Genomic DNA, 21,039 nt, shown 5'->3' with positions numbered 1-21,039 from the left:
AGGTCGCCAAATCCAGCCCTCTGCGCTGAGGCAGGGACAAGTACACCTAGACCAGCCCTGACAGGGGTTTGTCCAGCCTGGTCTTAAAACCTCCACAACCTCCCTCGGAAGTAGGGTTGCCAATTTTGGTTGGATGTATTCCTGGTTGGATGCCAGTTCCTGGTTGGATGCCTGGTTGTATTTCTGGTTGGATGCCAATTTTGGTTGGATGCACTCGCATGACATAATCTTTAATTACAGGTCACTCTTTAATTCCTGGAGACTCCAGGACAATCCTGGAGGTTTGGCAACCCTACTTGGAAGCCGACTGCCGAGCTTAATTGCCCTGAGAGTTACAAAGTTTTTCCTAATGGCTAACTTAAATCTCCCTTGCTGCAAATTAAGCCCATTACTGCTTGTCATCTGTGATGGGGTGTTCAAACCCCGCACCAAGAAACCAGGGCTTAAGGGCTCATTTTGGGCTCTGCCAGCCCTGCGCCACCACACCTGCAGCAAATGCTCCATCTGCTGGAGGAATTAAAAGGCAGTGAATTAGCTCAGTTGGCACTTGGTGCTGAAGGTGAGCAGCCCACAGCTCCAGCAGAGCAGAGTGAAACCTAACGGCTCTGATGCAGCTGCCCAAAGGGGCCCTCCGTGAAGAAAGGGAGGACCCTCCGCAGAGAGGGAAGTATCCTGTGGCCCTGGACAGTGGCGAATCCCTCTTGCTTCCTTGGGATTTGGATTTTTCCATCAGGTGAAGGCTTTGGACTGAGGTGACCTCAGAGGAGGAGATGAGAAGAAGAGGCCCAGGGAGGACAGCCTTAAGTAGTCTTGGTTGCCAGGTTACTGGTAGCCCAAAGGGCCCTGGGTCGGAGCCCGGTAGAGTGGGAGGGCCAGGGCTCCCCTCCCCACAACCCACCTGGCAGTCTGGCGTTGTGACCGTGACCACTAGGCCACGCTTCCCAACCAGAACCTGAGCGGAGACCATACACCATCCCTTCAGTGGACATGGAGAACAATTGATCATCATCCTCTTTATAAAAGTCCTTAACGGATTTGAAGCATCGCACCCCGAACTGGATGCAGTACTCCAGCTGAGACCTCACCAGTGCCTAGCAGAGCGGGACAATTACCTCCAATGTCTTACATATGATACTCCTGTGAGTACATGCCAGAATGATATCAGTCTTTTTAACAACCGCATCATCTTGTTGACTTATGTTCAATTTGTGATCCACTCTAACCCCCAGATCCTTCTCTGCAGCACTCCCACCTGGCCAGTTATCCCCCATTGTGTCCTTATGCTTTTGATTTTTTTCCATCCTAATGTAGTACTTTGCACTTGTCTTTATTGAATTTCGTCTTGCTGATTTCAGACCAATGCTCCAATTTGCCACCACACACCCAGGTATAATTAGTGCCACTTAACCCAAAGCGTTGCCTTTAGTCTTATGATTGGGGGCCAGGTACGCTGACACAAAGCAGCAGTTACTGGCAGTGGTGGGATGGGGTGGGGGAGAGGATGTGGGGTGGAAATGCAGCTAGTGTGATCAAACAATATCATGGAAGCTAATGATACTGAGTCCCTAATTACCCTGTAATTAACGCCGTGTACAGTTCCACTGTAGGAGTCAGACTCAGCACAATAGAAAGAACAAATATGTTTTGAGTTAAAGCAGTGTGTTTGATGCGCCATGATCCAGCCGCTTGACCGTGGCCCATTTCAGAGGAAGTTGGAGCCTAAATACCTTGGAGGACCTGGGCCTGTTTCCTTTTCCTTCTAAGGATCCTTGTCCAGGTGGGCTCTGGAACTTAACAGCACCAAACTGCAGCAAGCATCTGGAATTCGAACCTGGATCTGGATCAAGATTTTCCTAGTGGCACCTATCCTGGATCCCAGCACTCCTGATATGAGCCTAGGTTTATTAGATGCGACAGCCCCTCTTGCCATGGGCTGGTGGTTAAAGCACTAGACTGGACCTCCCCAGAGCTGGGTTCTTCTACCACAGACTCTTTGTGGAATGCTGGGCAAAACACAAAGAGCCAAGTTTTCAAGTCCTCAAAGCCCACAACTGGAGCCAGATTTTCAACAGAGCTCGTCTCCCCTTGTGCTGAGCTCTTGTGGAAATCTGGCTGCTTATTTTGGTGCCTAAAAGGGGGGCTGAGCAATTCTGAAAATCCTGGCCTCTAATTATTCTTTGCCTCAGTTTCCCCATCTCCAAAATGGGTGCAATAGCCCTCTCTTACCTCACAGGGGTGTTGGGAGGATAAACCCATGAATCTACATAGTATGCTCAGAGTGCTGGGGGCCACCTTACACTAAAGAGAAATCAGGCCAGCTCCGTGGCACAGGTGACAACCATCAATTTCCCCTGAAGGAGCCAATTAATATGATTCCTCCAGGTCAGGGGCAGAGCCAGGTCAGGCACCCAACTCCCCTGGCTCCCAATCCAAAGTTGGGCACATGGGTGAGATCCGATTATGTGTCCCCAGGTCTTCAAGTTAGCAACAGCAAGGCCCCGTTCTTTAACGGGGAAAGTGTGCATCTCTTGCTGTAGTAGACTGTGAATTGCAGGCGAGGTGCTGAGCAGTTACGAGTTATAGAGAACGGTTCTCTAAGGAGTTCTGCAGGATTTCAGAGCTCATTGTCCAGACCAGGGGTCGGCAACCTATGGCAGGCATGCCAAACACGGCATGCGAGCCAATTTTTAATGGCACACTGCTGTCTACCGGACCCGGGCAGACACCAGCGTGCCACTAAAAATCCTGCCCGGCCCGCTCTTTTCCGCGCCCGCCCCCCGCCACTGCTCTCTCCTTGCAGGGCAGGCAAGCTTCCCCCTCCCACTGCCTCTTCCCCCAGCGTGCTGGGTTCCTGCCCCTCCTTCTCTCCCTCCCTGCTTCAGCTGAGGGCCCTTGCTACGGAGGGGAGAGGGAAAAGCGGAGCCGCAGCGCGCTCTCTGCTCCGGGGACCTTGGGGAAGGGGGGTGGAATCAGGGCATATCCCCTCCAGCCCCCTGCCGTGAGCCGCTCAGGGCAGGAGGCTGGGAGCACCCCCACGACCCCAGACCACACCCCCAGCCCTCTGCCCTGACCCCTGCACCCCCCTCACACATCCCTGACCCCTGCACCCACACACACACCCGCAACCCTCTGCCCTGACCCTTACACCCCCCTTGCACACCCCCAGCCCTCTGCCCTGACCCCTGAACCCTCCTTACATACACCCAGCCCTCTGCCCTCATCCCTGCCCCAATCCTGAGCCCCCTCCCTCATTCTAGCTCCTGGCCAAACCCTGCACCCCAATCCCTAGCCTGCTCGTTCACCCCCAGCCCTGTTCTCGGCACACTCCCACCCTCAGCTCAGTGCAGAGAGAGGGGAAGAGAATGGGCTAGAACCAGGGAGAAGGTAGGTACCTACTCTATCTGGACAGGGCAGGGACTCCAGACCAGCAGCTGGCTAAGTGGGGCCGGCACCCGGGACCCTGGCTGGGAGGAGCCAGCGGACGGACCCCCAGACCAACAGTGGTCTGAGCGGCAGTGGGCTGAGCCGCTCAGCCCACTGCCGGTCTGGGGTCCTGGCTGCCGGCCCCGCTCAGCCCACTGCCGGTCTGGGGTCCCGGCTGCCGGCCCCGCTCAGCCCACTGCCGGTCTGGGGTCCCGGCTGCCGGCCCCGCTCAGCCCACTGCCGGTCTGGGGTCCCGGCTGCCGGCCCCGCTCAGCCCACTGCCGGTCTGGGGTCCCGGCTGCCGGCCCCGCTCAGCCCACTGCCGGTCTGGGGTCCCGGCTGCCGGCCCCGCTCAGCCCACTGCCGGTCTGGGGTCCCGGCTGCCGGCCCCGCTCAGCCCACTGCCGGTCTGGGGTCCCGGCCGCTGGCCCCGCTCAGCCAGCTGCCGGTCTGGGGTCCCGGCCGCTGGCCCCGCTCAGCCCGCTGCCGGTCTGGGGTCCTGGCTGCCGGCCTGGGGTCCCGGCCGCTGGCCCCGCTCAGCCCGCTGCCGGTCTGGGGTCCTGGCTGCCGGCCCCGCTCAGCCCGCTGCCGGTCTGGGGTCCTGGCTGCCGGCCCCTTGCTAGCCAGGGCCCTGCTCAGCCTGCTGCCAGCCTAGGTGAATGGAACCCCAGGCTGGCCGCGGGCTGAGCAGGCCGGTGTCGTAAGATCAGCATTTTATTTTAATTTTTAAATGAAGCTTCTTAAACATTTTGAAAACCTTGTTTACATACGACAATAGTTTCGTTATATAATATAACGACTTAGAGAGTGAGACCTTCTAAAAAAATGTTAAAATGTATGACTGGCACGCGAAACCTTAAATTAAAGTGAATAAATGAAGACCCGGCTCACCGCTTCTGAAAGGTTGCCGACCCCTGGTCCAGACTCCTCATTTGAAAATAAAATGAGTTAGCGATGTGCACTAAGCAGCCATCTGTCTACAAACCCTAATTATCTTGGGGCTACCCCATGGAGCTTGTTAAATGAACCTGTCAGCCATAGGGGGCCCATCCAACTACCCCCTCGGCTTGGATGACGTTAAAAACTCCTCCTGTGCGATGCTGTTGGGTGATGCTCATGGGATTCGGTGTGGGAGATTTTAATCACCGCGGAGGAGAAACAAGAGCAGAGCGGTCAGAACGCAGCTTGGGGTTTTCGGCCCCCTGTCTGCTCTTGCATCAGATTGAAACTCCTTGTTGCTAGCCTCAAAGCTGTCCAGAACTGTGCCCCCTCCTCTTTCTCCTCTTCTCCCTCCGTCCCCCTCTTCTCCGCTGATACTCCCAGCTTCGTCTGCCTGACCAGCAGCTTTCTCACACAGTCCCCCCCATGCTTCTTCCGCAGGCCCCCCACAATGCCCAGTGCCACTTGCCTGAGCTTGTCCCCACAGCCCCTACCCTGTCCACACTTCAGTCCTCTTAAAGACCATCCTGGCCCTGCTGCCTGCCATGCGTCTCTGTTCCCCATCCCCCAACCTCCGTCTGTGCCTAGATTGGGTGAGCGCCTTGACTCAAGGACCTGACCGTCCCTTCTTGCATCGTTAGCCAGCCGCCGGCACAGGCTGTGTGAGGAAAGACGGCCCAGCGGTTCTTGCTCTAGACTAGGCCTTGGGAGACCTGGCTTCAGTTCCTTGCTGTCCCCTAGACCAGTGCTACTCAAAGTGGTGGTCTGCGGACCGCTGCCGGTCCGCGAGCAATCGGCTGCCGGTCCGCGCGCACATTGGGAAAAAAAATTGCCCATCCCCCACATCAGATAGCTTGAGAAGCACTGCCCTAGACCTCCTGTGTGACCACCTCGCAGGGGTGTTGTCAGGCTAACTACATTAACGATCGGGACACCTCAGTGACGGGGGCCAGAGAAGCACCACAGAGAGGCGCTATTGTATGAAAATGCTGGATACTTGTACTCCAGTCCCTATTAAGCTGACGGCCCATTGTGCTAGGCGCTGCACAAACCGCTTGTGAGGGCCAGTCCCTGCCCCAAAGAGCTGGCAGGCTGAACACACACGACAGAATTGTGATCCCCCTTTCCCTGACGAGGCCCAGAGAGATGAAGTGACTTGCCCAAGGCTGTGCAGAGAACCTGTGGCGAAGGTGGGAGGCCAGCTCTGCAGGCCAGTGCCATCACCCCACCCCCAGCCTGCCTGGGACTTCCTACGTTTCTCAGATGACTATGACTGGTCTGCAAAGAAGATACAAACCTAATGCTACTGTCAGTACCACTGTCCATCCATGTACTGAAGCTGAAGGCTCTGGGTTTTACCCGCCCTGCCAGCACCTCGATAGATATCACACAGCCATCAGAGGGACAGAGTACATGGGCAAACAATTCACGGGCAGTGCTGAGCAGACAGCAGCAGCGCCCTGGGACATTTGGACTATGCCCTCCCATTCTCTAAGCAAAGGAGAGGTGGAGTATGGGTCTGATCTTGAAAGGTCCCTCAGCTCCCACTGAAGAGGACGTAAATGAAAGGGCGCTCAGCCCCGCGGAGGAGGTTCCCATCGCCTGTCGGGGTCCGGCCCTGTGCTGCCCTGTCTCTTATTACAGAGGAGATCGTCTGTCCCACGTCCTCCGTTCCGCACAGCGTTGGTGTACGCTGCCTCCGTCCCTATCCAGCAAAGCACATCCGCGCCGGCCGTTCTGAACTGGGGCCAGTGGACGAGGGCAGCGCACGGGCGGTGACAGTGCCAAGGCACAATGTCTTGCCTAGCATCACGGGTAATAAAATAATGAGGCGACGAGTCGTCGCTCGGCTTGAAGAAGGAGATGAAAGCCTTTTCTGAAGTCAGCGTCCCCCTTAACTGTTGGATGTGTCCTGCATGCTGCGATTTTTTTATTTGAAGGCTACCTACATCCCCCCCGCCCACGCCTGCTTCTTCCGCTTAAAAGGATACTGCCGCCGTGAGGTTTTCAATAGTGTTTAAAACACGTTCATTGCAGCCACGCAGCAAGACCCGACCCCAGAATCGGTCTGTTTCGTGTATCAGTGGGATACGTATATGGCCTTCACTGGCACACGGCACCACGGACTCCTTCATGTAATTCCCCCGGGAGTTAAGGAAGGGCTATTATCCCCCGTTGGACAGTTGGGAAACTGAGGCACGGACACTAAGGATTTGTCTACACTGCAGCTGGGGGTATAATTTACAGCTCGGGTACAGGTACCCAGCGCTAGCTCAGATTGAGCGGGCCCACTGATCATAGCAGGGTAGCCATGTCTGCATGGCCTGTCTGTCCCAGTACACCTCCAGGACGTCAGGCAGGATTGTACCCAGCACCTCTAGCCCATGCTGCTGCACTTTTTAGCACACTAGCTCAATCGGGGCGAGCACAGGTATGTTTAGTAAAGTGGAAATTACAGCCTCAGCGGCTGTGTTTAGACGTCCCTGGAATGATTTGTCCAAAGTCTGGGGGATCAAATCCCGGCCACCCAAATCCTCAGCTACCACCCTGCCCATGACAGCTTCCCTCCTGTCTAGTCCTGTTTCTGTTCAGAGGGCTTGAGCAGGGTGGGTGCTCTGCAGGGGGTGAATTTTACCCCTATTTATGGAGAGGGGCAAGCCCAACTGCTCTGGATCCCCAGAGGGGGGTCTGTAACAGAGCCAGGAATTAAATCCAGCTCTCCTACAACCCAGTCCAGAGCCTGGACCATACCACCAGCTCCCTTTTAGTTGTCAGTCTTGTGGGTCCCCCGAATCCATCTCCCCACCTGTGCCACCCGCCTGCGTCCATCGCTAGTGCTCCGGCGACTAGAAAATGTAATTCTGTGACAAGCCCCATGACTAATCCCATGTGAGCAGTTTGTTTGCAACTGGCCTCATTTCCTTGATCTAATCCTTGCGTTTCTCTTGCCTTGGGCCCCTGCCAAAGTGCTGCTGTGTTGTTGTTTAAATTAAACGTGTCAGACTCCATGGGGTCTGTGGTTCTGATAACCATCTACATGGGGGCAGAAGGAGGGAGGCAGACGCAAGGAGGAAGGGGGATTGCTCTTGGCTGGTAAAGGGGTGTAGCTCAGCGTGCTGCCTGAATGAAACGAGGCCACAGAGAGCTTGGCTAGAGAGCTGACCCTGACCCATAGGTCTGAATGCAAGCAGCCCAGAAGGTGGGGAAAACTTTGGCTTTAGGTTTAGATCTAGCTCTTGATTCAGACTTCACAGCTCAGGTCTATTTCTGTAAAGGAAGCGTTTCCTAATGGCGAGATCTGTTAACTAAGGACTTTCTATGCTGTGTTCCAGACGTCTAATAAACCCTCCTGCTTTTCCACCGCGAGCTCAGAGTCACTCCAGATTAAGGAAGGTAGGGGTGCATTGCTCCCTTTGGAGTCTCCCTCAGGTGTCCAATCCAGGTGCACTCGCTGCAGGGAGCTCACGGGGTGAAGCAAGGGTGCTGAAGGCTCTGAGGGTCGGTCCCAGGAGGCGGTGAAGCCAAGGGGCTCATCCCAGTGAGAATGTGACCCTAAGGAGGCTGACACACTGAAGGGCTCCTCCCAGGCCCTGTTCCTGAGCCGTTCAAGAGCACCAGACCCGTGGCTCCAAGACATGCCACCAATCGGATGATGGCTTATATGCTGAAGCATCAAGGTTTCTCTCCCTTCTAGCTATTTTGTAAACCTTGCTAACATAGCTATGGATGTTCGGATTACCCATACAAACGCCTTTTTTCTTTTTTTGACTCCTGCTAAGCTCTGGGCCTCGGTGATATCTTGTGGCTGTGAGTTCCATGGGATGATTAGGTGTTCTGTATATTTCCTTCACTCCATCTGAAGCAGTGGTGTAGTCCTAAACTGCAGCGTCTCCCTGCCAGTCTGGCCCTGTAGCCCCGCCCGCATGTTGCTTTCTAGCCACAGCCCCCACACTGCTTTAACCCCACCCCCACGCTGCCGGGGGTGGGGCACTGAGGTGTAGAGGAGCCGGAACAGCACTGATTTTAAGAGGAATACTGGGATCCAAATCAGGTGTGTAGGCCAACCCCTTAAAGCACTCTCTGCATGTACAGTGTAGGCTGAATGGATCGTGCACTAGACTGGGACTCAGGAGACCTGGGGTCTATTCCTGCCTTGGCCACTAGCTGCTCAGTGAGCTAAGGCACCTCTCTGTGCCTCAGTTTCCCCATCTGAAAAATGGGGCTAATGAGGCAAACTTCCTTTGTAAAGCACTTTGAGATCTCTGGATGAAAAGTGCTATATAAGACCTCGATATAATTATAGCTGCTGTTACCTCCCAGATCGGCACTGGAAAGTCGTCGCATGGCCAGAGCCACATTCAGCCTTGGGAGAAGTAAGTGCAGCTGGATTTGGCCCGTGGCTTATAACAGCGCAAGAAAAATAAAACTCTTAAGCAGTCTTAGCATTTCAACTGCTCATTATAAATAACTCCTCAGTGTCTTCTGAGTCACCCAGCTGAAAAGTGCAAGCTAATAACTAACTCTAAGGGTTGCTGATGATAGGCTGCAGAGTACTTCCTTGCTGAGGCTTCAAGTTGAGTCATAGTGAGAAAGTGTGTGACACAGTGAAGCCGGCCTAATCCCTAGTGTCGACACTGCTAGATCAACAGAAGAACCCCTTCTGTCGCTACAGTGAGTGCTGTGGTTTCGAGTGGAGACAAGACCATAATAAGACAGTCCCTGCCCCAAGGATCTTACAGTCTGATTAGACAAGTCAAAGGGGAAACTGAGGCACGTAGCGGGGCAGTGCTTTGCCCAAGGTCACCCACCAGGTCGGAGCAAAAGACAGAACCCTAGGCTGGTGTTTGTTATCGTGTATTTAGGATGCGATACCACAATGGCAATATAAGAATCTAGACAGGTAGAAATGGACGGCACTGGAAAGCTGAGATCCACCGTGGCATGAATTATTTCTCTCTTCATATTCATTCTGTGCTTTGTCCCATAGCCATATGGAATGTGTTTGAAACTGTTCATAAAGAAGCTGGCGTTTTGGTGAGAGGTGAGGTATGAAATTACTGCGACGTTTTAGCATAGAGCCACATCAGCCTGGGAACATGCATAAGTCGCTGTGGCTCTGATCTTTTTCCAGAGCTGTCCTTACCTCCTATTTCTCAGTCATGGGTTCACAGTCAGAACTAGACGGGTGTGTCGGAGGATACATGTTACTCAATTTAATTTACACCCACTAGCCTTAGTTGCCTGCAGGTCTCCCGCTTCCTAGGCTGGCGCCCTACCCTGCCTCCCATAACTGGGCTGTGCGCGTGTGTCCTTTATCCAGGGAATGCAGGGAGAGGGGCCCCACACTGTTTAAACCTGAGCTCAAGGGGCAAAATTCTGGATCTGGATTTTGAAGACCCCAAAGCACCTAGGTCCAGGTTTTGGTTCAGCCTGTTCTAAATTAGGGGGCTGTTGCCTGGAATGAGATCAAAGAACACCCCCAAATTTAAGAGGCTAGGGGGCTGTCCAGATCCATTCCTATTGCAAAGGTCTTTTCCATCCCTGATTCTCACAGAACTCGTATCCTGTGATCCGATGCACACTGTCCGGTGTTTTGTCTGGTCTCTCTTTAAGTAGCCCAGTCCCTGCTTCGCTTGGGCTAACGGACACACTTCTCTTCGTTTGCTGATGTAGCTACATCAGCAGTCACAGCCCTGGTGAGGAAAGTGATTTACTGAGCTCCCTCCCTGTTTCAGATGAGCAGCCCCATCCATTAAGTAACACAGCTCAGCGCTTTGCAGGGCAGGACGGCATGGCTAGAGTGTCCCAGGACAGCTTCCTCCACACTCCAGCGTGTCCATGTTTCTGGCTAACGACCAGCTCAGCTATCAGGAAGCCACGTGGGAGCTGGGAAAGAGGCAGGCAGCAATCTAGCAGCAGTGAAAGAGCGAGAGTAGAGGGGAGAGACTGGCTTGAGAAACCTTAGCTATTCCTGGAAATGCATTTAGATCATTCATTGCTTCCCAGGAAAAAAATCCCCTTGGTGGTTTGGCCTCCCAAGCCACACGCTCACAAAACAATTCCCAGCAAAAGTCAACAGCAAGATTTGAAACCTGGGCACTCAGCACTGCCCTCCACCACTTGAGCTAAAGGAGCAGCTCCGTCAGCAACCAGCAGTAGTAGGTTGTTGTTCTCTTATGGAACAGCAATTAGCTGGGGAACGTGACACGCACTTTGCATTCATGTTATGTTTACACTATGGATGCTGCCCTGTGCTGGGAAGGAGGCAGCCACATCATTTCCTACCACCTCATCTAGGGGAAGAGTCATTTTTGGCTCAGGTGGTAAAGCTCCCCTCCCTGTTTGAGTGCTGGCTGCAGGATGTAGTCATGACCAGTGGAGCAGAGCCCATACTAACTGACAGCATCTGCTGCAGTGTCTGGCCAGCAGCCGGCAGACACAATGGGATTAATTCCTTTAACATCCTACATTTGATTATTCTTCTGATTATTTGTTATTTGCAAGGCGCCAACAATGTGCTCAGGGTTGTACAGGAGACATAAGTGATTCCACATACCTAGCTGGATCCCTGTATCTAATACTGAAGGATCTGAGAAATGACCTAGTGTGGCTTTCCTAGGCATCAGAGACTTTACAGTTGGTGCATCCAGGGCTGGAAGCAAACACAGTGTCTTTCACTGGAAAGATGGACAGCTCCCTTTTCCAATGGTATCAGCTCTCATTCCTAGCCCCGCAGGGTGGTGACAAATCAGAAGAGGCCTTTAGCAGCCAGCATCATTTAGAATACCCCTGAGGCTGCTCTAGGTAACTCCAGAAGCTGGATCATCCCTCGGCAGCCCTGGGGATTGAGAAGTGGGTGACAGTAGGCTTTGGAGCACTGGCCTGGTTGAACATCTGTCCCTCAGTTTGCTGATTCCCATCTTTCAGCTGAAGCAAACAACACAAAATGCACAAACAAACAGGCAGCACTAAATTGTGCAAAATGCCTCGCTGGGCCTATCCTGCGAGGGCCTCAGAATGGAAGTTGATTTGGGATGTCTCTCCCAGTGCAGGATGGAGGACAGCTCTGCTCCAGATCCCCCTCGGGAAGTGCAAGGCTGGCATTCAATGAGCAACGCCTTACACCCCAGCTAAAGTGTGAAACCGGGTGACCCAATCTGGTTGGAGCTCTCTGCCGCGTGCTCAGCCCTACGTTAGTTGGCAGGCTCCGCTGACTTCAAAGGCTGCCTGGATAATAACGCACCGTGCGGCGTCCTGCTCGCTCATTCCGCCAGGGCTGGAAAGGGTCGCCCAGAGGAAAGGGGGGCTGGTTCAGTTCCAGGAAACGCTGGCCTTCAGCAGGTTTGCACTCAAGGCTTATTGAAAACCCCGCTGCGACACGGAGCACATGTGCCGATCACGCTGCAGTGGAGGGGTTCTCAACCTTTTCCCTTCTGAGCCCCGCCGCCCGCTATAAAAACTCCCTGGCCCACCTGTGTCACAACAATGGTTTTCTGCAGATAAAAGCCAGGGCCAACGTTAGGGGGGCAGCAAGCAGGGCAACTGCCTGGGGGCCCACGCCACAGGGGGCCTCCACGAAGCTACATTGCTCAGGCTTCAGCTTCAGCCCCGGGTGGCGGAGGTTGGAGACCTTGCCTTGAGCAAGTCACTTAGCCCTATAAACTGAAGCAAAGAAGTCATGTTGAGCTGAGCCCCCATGTGACTGCTTTGAGGGAGCTGATGTCTCCAGTCCTTCCTCACGATCTTCCCCAGCCAGGGAGGACACCAGGCTAACACCTCAGGTTAATCTTAATACTAGCCCTGTACCTGTCTGCCTATGGCAGCTGCTCCTCAACCCAGCCCTGTTTTACTAATGATTGTTAATACATGGAAGCCTCCTTTTTTCTCGCCCCCCCCTCCGGCCCCCGTTTCTTTGCCCAGCATCGGCTCCATCATATCGGCCTTGTCTGTGGGACCCCGTCCGCCAGCACTAACAACCCTTCCATAGCACCCTCCAGGTAAGGGATTCAAGGCTTTGTGATCATTTTGGCTGGCATGACTTGCCCACGGCCAGAGCCAGGAGCCCTGACTTCTAGGTCTGGGCTCTAAGCCCTCTGTCGGGCAGCATATCATGCCGCTGAGGTGCCCCCGCGAGGCCTGGTGGCATCACATGATCCAGCACCCACCCAGAAGCTGCACCTGCGGTTGTAGTGTAGGGAGAAGGCACTAGACAGGAGATGTGAGTTCTAGTCCCAGCTCTGCCACTGACCTGCCGGGCAACCGTGGGCAGGGCACTTCATCTCCCCGTGCCTCAGTTTCCCCATCGGTAGCATGGGGGTGCTGACACTTGCCTCTCTCTCTGATGCTCTTTGAGATCTATGGACAGGTTGCTCCTGCCCTGCAGGGGGAGAAGAGGGCTCTTAGAGTGCAGGGATCAGGAGGAAAGCATCAGCTTTTGAGCTACTCATCCGTGGCCCAGTGCAACTATGGAGTTGGAGTGGGTGTGCTTGGCACCATTGCCTGTCCATGTGGAAGAAGAGTCAGTCCCATGCACGGAACGGCTACTGCGCTGACAGACCTGTGTCCAACAGCTCCTGGGAAGAGGGCTGGCTGTGGGTCGGACAGGCCCAGCCGGGGAGCTCACAGGAGAGGCAGGACAAATCCAAGCAACACTGGTACTCCGAGAGGGGTGCTCCCAGCACTCCATCCGCTATCCGTGCCCATCTCCCCGTGTTCTGCCAGAAAGGGAGTGATCAGGATCCCATCCTCGCTCTGCCCAGAATGGGGTGGACCAGCTGGGCACAGAGCAAGCCCCCTGCTCTCTCCTAGGGGGAGAGCTTCGCTGCTGGCCACAGCAGGCAGCTCACGAGCCATCCGCCAGATGGAGCCAGGGAGCTCGCCAGCTGGGAAGCAGCTGCACATGGATCTTCCCCCCCCCCCCCCCCACCGCTGCTGCTGCAGACTCCTCGCCTCCCCGCTTCCAGCTGGGCTGGACTTGCTGCAACTGAAGCTGGTGCCCACTGCAAATGACAGCACAGGGTCTGCCTGCTGCCCACCGCAGCGGAGCTGGAGGGCGCTGGGGAAAGGAAGAGGGCAGCCTCTTTGTATGCCCCCCCTTATTAAAGCCGCTCGGGTCCCACAGCTCCCCAGGCACTGCTCCAAGAGCCAGGCTGGCTGGGAGCAGCACCCCGCTGTTGCTGCTGCTTGCTTTCAGATGCAAATCAGCTCTTGGGTAAAAGGGGAGCTGTGGCTTCTTGCAACACGCGGCAGTTTCACTTCTCAGTTTCCCCTCGCTTGCGACAGCGGTGAGACCTAGCAACACCGGGGCACGCTCGTGGGTGGGCACGAAAGATGTCAGCAACCAGAGGATCAGGGGACCGGCTGGACAAACGACTCCCCCCGGGGGGAAATAATTACTCTGCCTGGCACCAGAGCCAGCAGGTTTAAAACAATGGCTAAGGCGAGTGGCGCTGTACAGAGGGCAACCCACTCGGCGGGGGGCTGGCCAAAGGGATTCCATTCGGGCTCCTCGGAGAGGCAGAGGAGGGAGATGTTTGGGGCGACCTCTTCTAATAACAAGCCGGTCTTGAGCGGGCCTCGCTGCATGGGCTGAGATTGTTCAGCCATTGTCTGAACACGGGTGACTTACCCGGGCAAACAAAGAAACCCACACAAAGCAGTGTCCCTGCTGAGCGCACGGTGCCCTCCCCTTGGCACCATGCGGGACGCTCGCTGCCTTCTCCTGGCAGACTGCCACGGAGAGACAGCCCGAGGATCCAGCAGGCCCTCCATTGACCCTGACCCAGCCATGGCAGGGTGAAACAGACAGCGAGCAATTTAAAACTCCAGCCTCCTCCCTGGCTGCACAGGAGCGGCTTTGCAAACAGCGGGGAGACGGATCAGCGTTCGCGTCCCACTCCCCGTCAGTGCCCAGCCCAGGCCAGGGAAGCTAACGATCCAACCCGTGGACCAAATTCGGTGATGAATCCTGCTCACGTGCTACCTGAGGCAAGTTGCACAGATGCTAAGAAGGCTGCCAACAGTTCGGATACGACTGACCGTGCCTGCCTCGGAGCCATCCCTCTGGGAAACGCTCCACACACCCGGCCAAGTGCCCCCCTAGGGTTTCTCGGGGGGAGTCACAGGAGGGGTAAATCAAATCCAGATGCAGAACTCAGCCCCTCCCAGGAAGGGAGCTGCCAGGTACAACAGTACCGGTGTCAGCATTCCTATAGCGTGGAAATGACAGTGTTTCCCACGTCAGTGGTACACTGAGAGTTGTAGTTGCCAGTGCAAAGTCTACACACACACACACACACAGCCCTTTACAAAATGAGTCCAACATTTCTCTAGCTGCTCCCTGGGAAACGGCTCATGCATGTGCCCGCACAGGGCTGCACTAACCTGGCTTCCACGCCACGTCCATGCCATCCCTTCCCTCCTTCCACACAGGGGGGATTTTCAAAGGGCGAGACTAAAGCAACTGAAGGGAAACTGAGGCAGCAGGCAACCAGGGGGCATCTCGCCCTGCTGCGCTCCCAGCTGTTGTTTGAAGGGCTGAGCGAGGCGCCCGGAAAGCAAGCCCCCTGGATCTGCTCCATCCCACGTCCCCACCCGGTCCGTGTGGCATGGAGGGACATGTCAGAGGGCAGTGCCCACTGTGGAAATACCAAGCCCTGGCTCCCGCAACCCCATGCCCGGCAGGCAGCAGCAACCGCTCCAGCTAGGGCAGGTGTCCGGAGCAAGGGGTGGGCAGGGGCTGGCCAGACCCCCAGGGGAGCCGGCCCCAGTCGCTGGGTCTCTCTTCTTTATTTCTTACCCTCTCTCCCGGCTCTGAGACAGGAAGAACTTTTTCCTCCCTCCCGCTCGGTTTCATTCTCTCGGCTCCGTTCGCGGGCTCCTCTCCCCTTCCATCACTCGTCCTTTCCTCGCTTTCCCCTCTTCCCTCTGAACACCCCCGCCCCCCGGCCCCAGCCAGCGCCCCCCGGGCTAGAACCCCCGGCGCGCCGGGCACTCACATGTCAGACGCGGCCGGCTGGTAGGGCTGGCTCCGGCAGAGGATGGAGTGGCCGCAAGCTTGGCCCATCGCTCCTCATCCTCTCGCCAGCCCGGCCAGGAGGAGGAGGCGAGGGCTGAGGATGCTGCTGGCCAGAGGTCCCGGCGCCCTTCTCTCTCCCGGCTCGCCTCGGCGGCGGAGGCTCCCGGAGCTGGCTCGGGGGCGGGTGTCTGAGGACGGGAGCCGTCACCGATCCCAATGCAGCTCGCTGGAGCATGCAGGGTGGGCGGGTGCAGCGAGGGAGCATGTGTGAGCGAGCGAGAGGGAAACACCCGCCCGGGCTGCCCCGCGGCGGAGCCGCTCCGCGCCCGCGGCCCCTGCAGCGCCCGAGGAGGGGGCTGGAGCCAGGGGCGGGTCCCGGCGGACGGGGCCGGCCGGGGGCGGAGGGGGCCGGGCTCTCCGCGGGGAGGGCCAAGGGCCAGCGCCTCGGCTGGGGTGGAGTTTGCTGATTGCAGCGGGGTTGGGGGATCGCCGGCCCGGCGTGGGGATGGGGGAGAAGCCTTTGTTCAACTCGGACTAACTCCGGCCACCCCGGGCAGCAGCGTGTGTGTGTGTGTGTGTGTGTGTGAAATCTACACACGCTGGGCCAGATCCTCAGCTGGTGTCAAGGGGTGTGTGTGTGTGTGTGAAATCTACACACGCTGGGCCAGATCCTCAGCTGGTGTCAAGGGGTGTGTGTGTGTGTGTGAAATCTACACACGCTGGGCCAGATCCTCAGCTGGTGTCAATCAGTGTGTGTGTGTGTGTGTGTGTGAAATCTACACACGCTGGGCCAGATCCTCAGCAGGTGTCAATCAGTGTGTGTGTGTGTGTGTGTGAAATCTACACACGCTGGGCCAGATCCTCAGCTGGTGTCAAGGGGTGTGTGTGTGAAATCTACACACGCTGGGCCAGATCCTCAGCTGGTGTCAATCAGTGTGTGTGTGTGTGTGTGTGTGAAATCTACACACGCTGGGCCAGATCCTCAGCTGGTGTCAAGGGGTGTGTGTGTGTGTGAAATCTACACACGCTGGGCCAGATCCTCAGCTGGTGTCAATCAGTGTGTGTGTGTGTGTGTGAAATCTACACACGCTGGGCCAGATCCTCAGCAGGTGTCAATCAGTGTGTGTGTGTGTGTGTGAAATCTACACACGCTGGGCCAGATCCTCAGCTGGTGTCAAGGGGTGTGTGTGTGAAATCTACACACGCTGGGCCAGATCCTCAGCTGGTGTCAATCAGTGTGTGTGTGTGTGTGTGTGTGAAATCTACACACGCTGGGCCAGATCCTCAGCTGGTGTCAAGGGGTGTGTGTGTGTGTGAAATCTACACACGCTGGGCCAGATCCTCAGCTGGTGTCAATCAGTGTGTGTGTGTGTGTGTGAAATCTACACACGCTGGGCCAGATCCTCAGCAGGTGTCAATCAGTGTGTGTGTGTGTGTGTGAAATCTACACACGCTGGGCCAGATCCTCAGCTGGTGTCAATCAGTGTGTGTGTGTGTGTGTGAAATCTACACACGCTGGGCCAGATCCTCAGCTGGTGTCAATCAGTGTGTGTGTGTGTGTGTGAAATCTACACACGCTGGGCCAGATCCTCAGCAGGTGTCAATCAGTGTGTGTGTGTGTGTGTGAAATCTACACACGCTGGGCCAGATCCTCAGGTGATGTCAAGGGCTGTGTGTGTGTGTGAAATCTACACACGCTGGGCCAGATCCTCAGCTGGTGTCAAGGGGTGTGTGTGTGTGAAATCTACACACGCTGGGCCAGATCCTCAGCTGGTGTCAAGGGGGGTGTGTGTGTGTGAAATCTACACATGCTGGGCCAGATCCTCAGCTGGTGTCAAGGGGTGTGTGTGTGTGTGAAATCTACACACGCTGGGCCAGATCCTCAGCTGGTGTCAATCAGTGTGTGTGTGTGTGTGTGAAATCTACACACGCTGGGCCAGATCCTCAGGTGATGTCAAGGGCTGTGTGTGTGTGTGAAATCTACACACGCTGGGCCAGATCCTCAGCTGGTGTCAAGGGGTGTGTGTGTGTGAAATCTACACACGCTGGGCCAGATCCTCAGCAGGTGTCAATCAGTGTGTGTGTGTGTGTGTGTGTGATATCTACACACGCTGGGCCAGATCCTCAGCAGGTGTTAATCAGTGTGTGTGTGTGAAATCTACACACGCTGGGCCAGATCCTCAGCTGGTGTCAAGGGGTGTGTGTGTGTGAAATCTACACACGCTGGACCAGATCCTCAGCAGGTGTCAATCAGTGTGTGTGTGTGTGTGTGTGAAATCTACACACGCTGGGCCAGATCCTCAGCTGGTGTCAGTCAGGGGAGGGTGTGTCTGGGTGTGAAATCTACACACACGCTGGGCCAGACCCTCCGCTGGTGTCAAGGGGTGTGTGTGTGTGAAATCTACACATGCTGGCCCAGATCCTCGGCTGGTGTCAGGCAGGGGAGGGTGTGCTGTTGTAATCAGCCTCGCTCCCGTGACTCCAGCAAAGATCTATTTGACACCAGGGGAGCAACACTGATTGACACCCGCTGGGAATCTGGCCTGACAGCTCCCAATGTGCAGTGACTGCACTCCAGCCTTGGCGAGTCCCCTGTCTCTTCTCCACTCGCCTGGTTATTTCTCAGGGGGTCTCCTCCTCTCCACACACACACACACCCCCGCATCATCTCCCCCTCCTCCTCCTCACCTTCCCATCTCAATTCACCATGGACATTGCCTCCCCGCCCCGTACCCTGCTGCCCCACTGCTCGCTCCCTGGCCTGCTCTGTGTTGGGCCCTGCTCCCTTGCTAATTGCCATCAGGAGCGAGCCTGTCGATACGGGTGCCGTTAGTCTGCTGCTGAAATCGCTCGGACTATTATTAGCCGGGTACATGTTCATAATTTAATTCATGTGGTTTGGGGAGCCTGGCTGCATTGTTACAGCAGGCAGGAAGGAGTTGTGTGTGTAATCCCTGAGCATGCAGTGGGGGGGCTGGGGACACTGGTGGGCCAGGAGGCCCAAACTGAGCCCGCTTCAGCGTCCTAGGTCACCACCCCAGGTGGAGCTGTACGGAGATCCGCACGGGAGCTGAGCCAGCCTCGAGCCATCTCCCCTGCCTGCCTGGCACATGGTGACTGTCACTGGGCCAAATTAACCCTGCAGGAAACTCCACTGGCTTCCACTGATGGCTTTGTGATCACTGGTCCTGATCGGCTAAGAATAGTGCCCGTCCTGCTAGTTCTGTTCCCCCGTTCCCCCCACACCCTGCTGTTCGTCTCATCCATCTGCCGTGCCTTGTTTTATAGCATCCGTCTACGCTGCAGTCAGAGGTGTGATTGCACCACGTGCTATACACCAGCGAGCTGTGAGTGAGGCCGCCGCAACTGCAAAGCTACCCGGGACCTGGGTGCTCTGGGGCACACAGCGCCGTGAAACCGACTGTGTCAGAACGGGAAGCAGCCTCTACAGTCAGACCATGAAAGCGGAGAGCGACCCTCCCGGGTTAGCTGCTGGAGGAGACTAACTGTGTCTGCCTGGCCCCTTCGGAGTTCCTGAGATCTTAGTTTCCCAGAGGATCTCCGCAGAGACCGGAGCGAGTGTGTGCAGGTGAGATCTGCCCCTCCTTCACCAGTGCCCAGCCTTGCCAGCGGGCGGACGGGCCGGCTACCTGGGTTCCCCTGGACGAGCCAGCTCTCCGCATCTTGATGATGGCCGTGATCTTGTCCTGCTGTTTCCTCATCTCTTGTTTGTCCACCTGCAAGGGGAGAGAAGGCCAGAGCCATCGAACCCTCCACAGCCCGGCAGCAGAAATGCCAGATGGACAACTTCATGCGGGGCCCAGCTCAGGGTGGGACACAGGCCTCCCGCATCGGTCCCTGGCCCCCTGCCCGTCACTGAGCTGTGCTGGTCTGGAGTCACCCACCTGCCAGGCTCCACCGGCCAAGGAAAGGCACTCGAGCACCTCCGCCGAATGGTGTTGAACTCCTAATAGGCCTTCCCGTGCTTCTCCCCACCTGCTCCGATGTCTTCAAAGTTGCCATGGCTTCATTGCTATTGTTACTCATGCGAGCTAGAGCAAAGCTAGTTTGGGTGTAGCACCTCCGATCACTGTGTAGACATACCCTTAGACTGCAAGCTCTTTGGGGTAGGCCCTGTCATTTACTGTAGTTTTGTACAGCGCCTTGCACAACAGGGCCTCTCCTGACTGGCCTCTGGGCTCTACCATAATCTAAATGTTAAATCACAGTCATAGATGTCAGTAATTTGCCATTGGTAATCTAGGGGATTGTGGACAAGATTCTGCTCCCAGGTAAGACTGGTGAGAATCCAACATAAAATCCACGGGGGCCTGGCCCTTAGCTGAAGTTAACCAGTGCAGCTCTGTGGAGTTACAATGATTTGCCCCGGCTGAGGTTTTTGGCCCGTTGACTTCAGCGGAGTCGCTCCAGGTTTACACCTGTGAAACAGAGACTGGCACCTTTTAATGACTCTGGCGGTGGTTGAAGTCACTCGCTGAGCCTGCTTTTCCTCTCTTTTTCAACGGTTTTTGCTCCTTGGGCCCTGACTCTCAGCACCATGAGAGACCCCTTTACCCTGCTAGAGTGATCACCGCATTTTAGAAATGTAGGACAGGAAGGGACCTTGCGAGGTCATCTAGTCCTGTCCCCTGCACTGAGGCAGCACTAAGTATCATCTAGACCAGTGCTCTTCACTAGTTTTGAAGTGGGGCCACTTTTTGGCCATAAACCTTCCTTGTGAGAGCCACATCAACCCGACACAGACGGCTGAACACTCCGAGTTCTTTGTTGGTTGATATGGTAATATTACCGTTATTGGTAATATTGCTTGGGGCGCAGGAGGGGGTATGGGGTGCTGGCTCTGGGAGGCGGCTCAGGGTTGCGGCAGGGGCTTGGGGTGCAGGAGGGGGTATGGCGTGCTGGCTCTGGAACGGCACTCAAGGCTAGGGCAGGGGCTTGGGGTGCAGGAGGGTTTATGGGGGGCTGGCTCCGGGAGGCTGCAGGTTGCGGGGGTGGAAGAGCTATTCAGAACCTGCCCATTGAAGGGGACGACACTTACTTCTGGCGGCCCTGGCCCCACGCCACTCCTGGAAGGGACCAACGCGACCCTGCAGCCCCTCGGGGGGGCACGTGACTCTGTGCGCTGTTCCCAGCCAATGGGAGCTGTGGGGGCGGTACTTGCAGGCAGGAGCAGTGCACGGAGACCTCTGCTCTCCCTGCTTACCCCCAGGGCCGCAGGGCTGCCCTGGCCGCTTCCGGGAGTGGCGAGGGGCCGGGGCAGGCAGGGAGCCTGCCTTAGCTGCAGCCCCCCCCGCCGCCGGAGAGCGCGATCAACAGGGAGTCGCACTTAGGGTCCATGGGAGCCGCCACCAGCTTGCAAGCCTTGCAGTGAAGAACACGGATCTAGACCATCCCTGACAGATGTTTGTGTAACCCAGCGATACTCAGATTGAGCCTCGTGAGCCGCAAGTGGCTCTTTAATGTGTCTCCTGCGGCTCTTTGCAGTACGTGATATTAAAACACTGTGTGATTGTATTATTAACCAAACTAAGTTATTAGCCAATCAGAATGCTCTTACGAGGTTATTAACCAAATGTAGTTGATCAAATAATAATACTTGGTCAGTCATTTTGCTGTGAGAATAATATATATATACATAG

At 55.9% G+C, this 21,039-nt stretch overlaps 1 protein-coding gene across 1 annotated transcript in view; it reads right to left on the bottom strand.

Annotated features, from left to right (window-relative positions):
- The window catches only part of PDE2A (phosphodiesterase 2A), a 358,875-nt gene extending 343,234 nt beyond the window's left edge, over positions 1 to 15,641 (bottom strand). Inside the window, exon 1 of the mRNA XM_084626204.1 lies at positions 15,360 to 15,641. Within this exon, the coding sequence (XP_084482330.1) occupies positions 15,360 to 15,427 (68 nt within the window). The 5' untranslated portion in view covers positions 15,428 to 15,641. The remainder of the gene's footprint in view (positions 1 to 15,359) is intronic.
- Positions 15,642 to 21,039: the final 5,398 nt, after the last annotated feature.

This window comes from Lepidochelys olivacea, assembly GCF_965140295.1.
Source record: "Lepidochelys olivacea isolate rLepOli2 genome assembly, chromosome: 1".
NCBI lineage: Eukaryota > Metazoa > Chordata > Testudines > Cheloniidae > Lepidochelys > Lepidochelys olivacea.
Note: the sequence above shows the minus strand (reverse complement) of the source record. Positions and strands in the feature narration are given on the sequence as shown.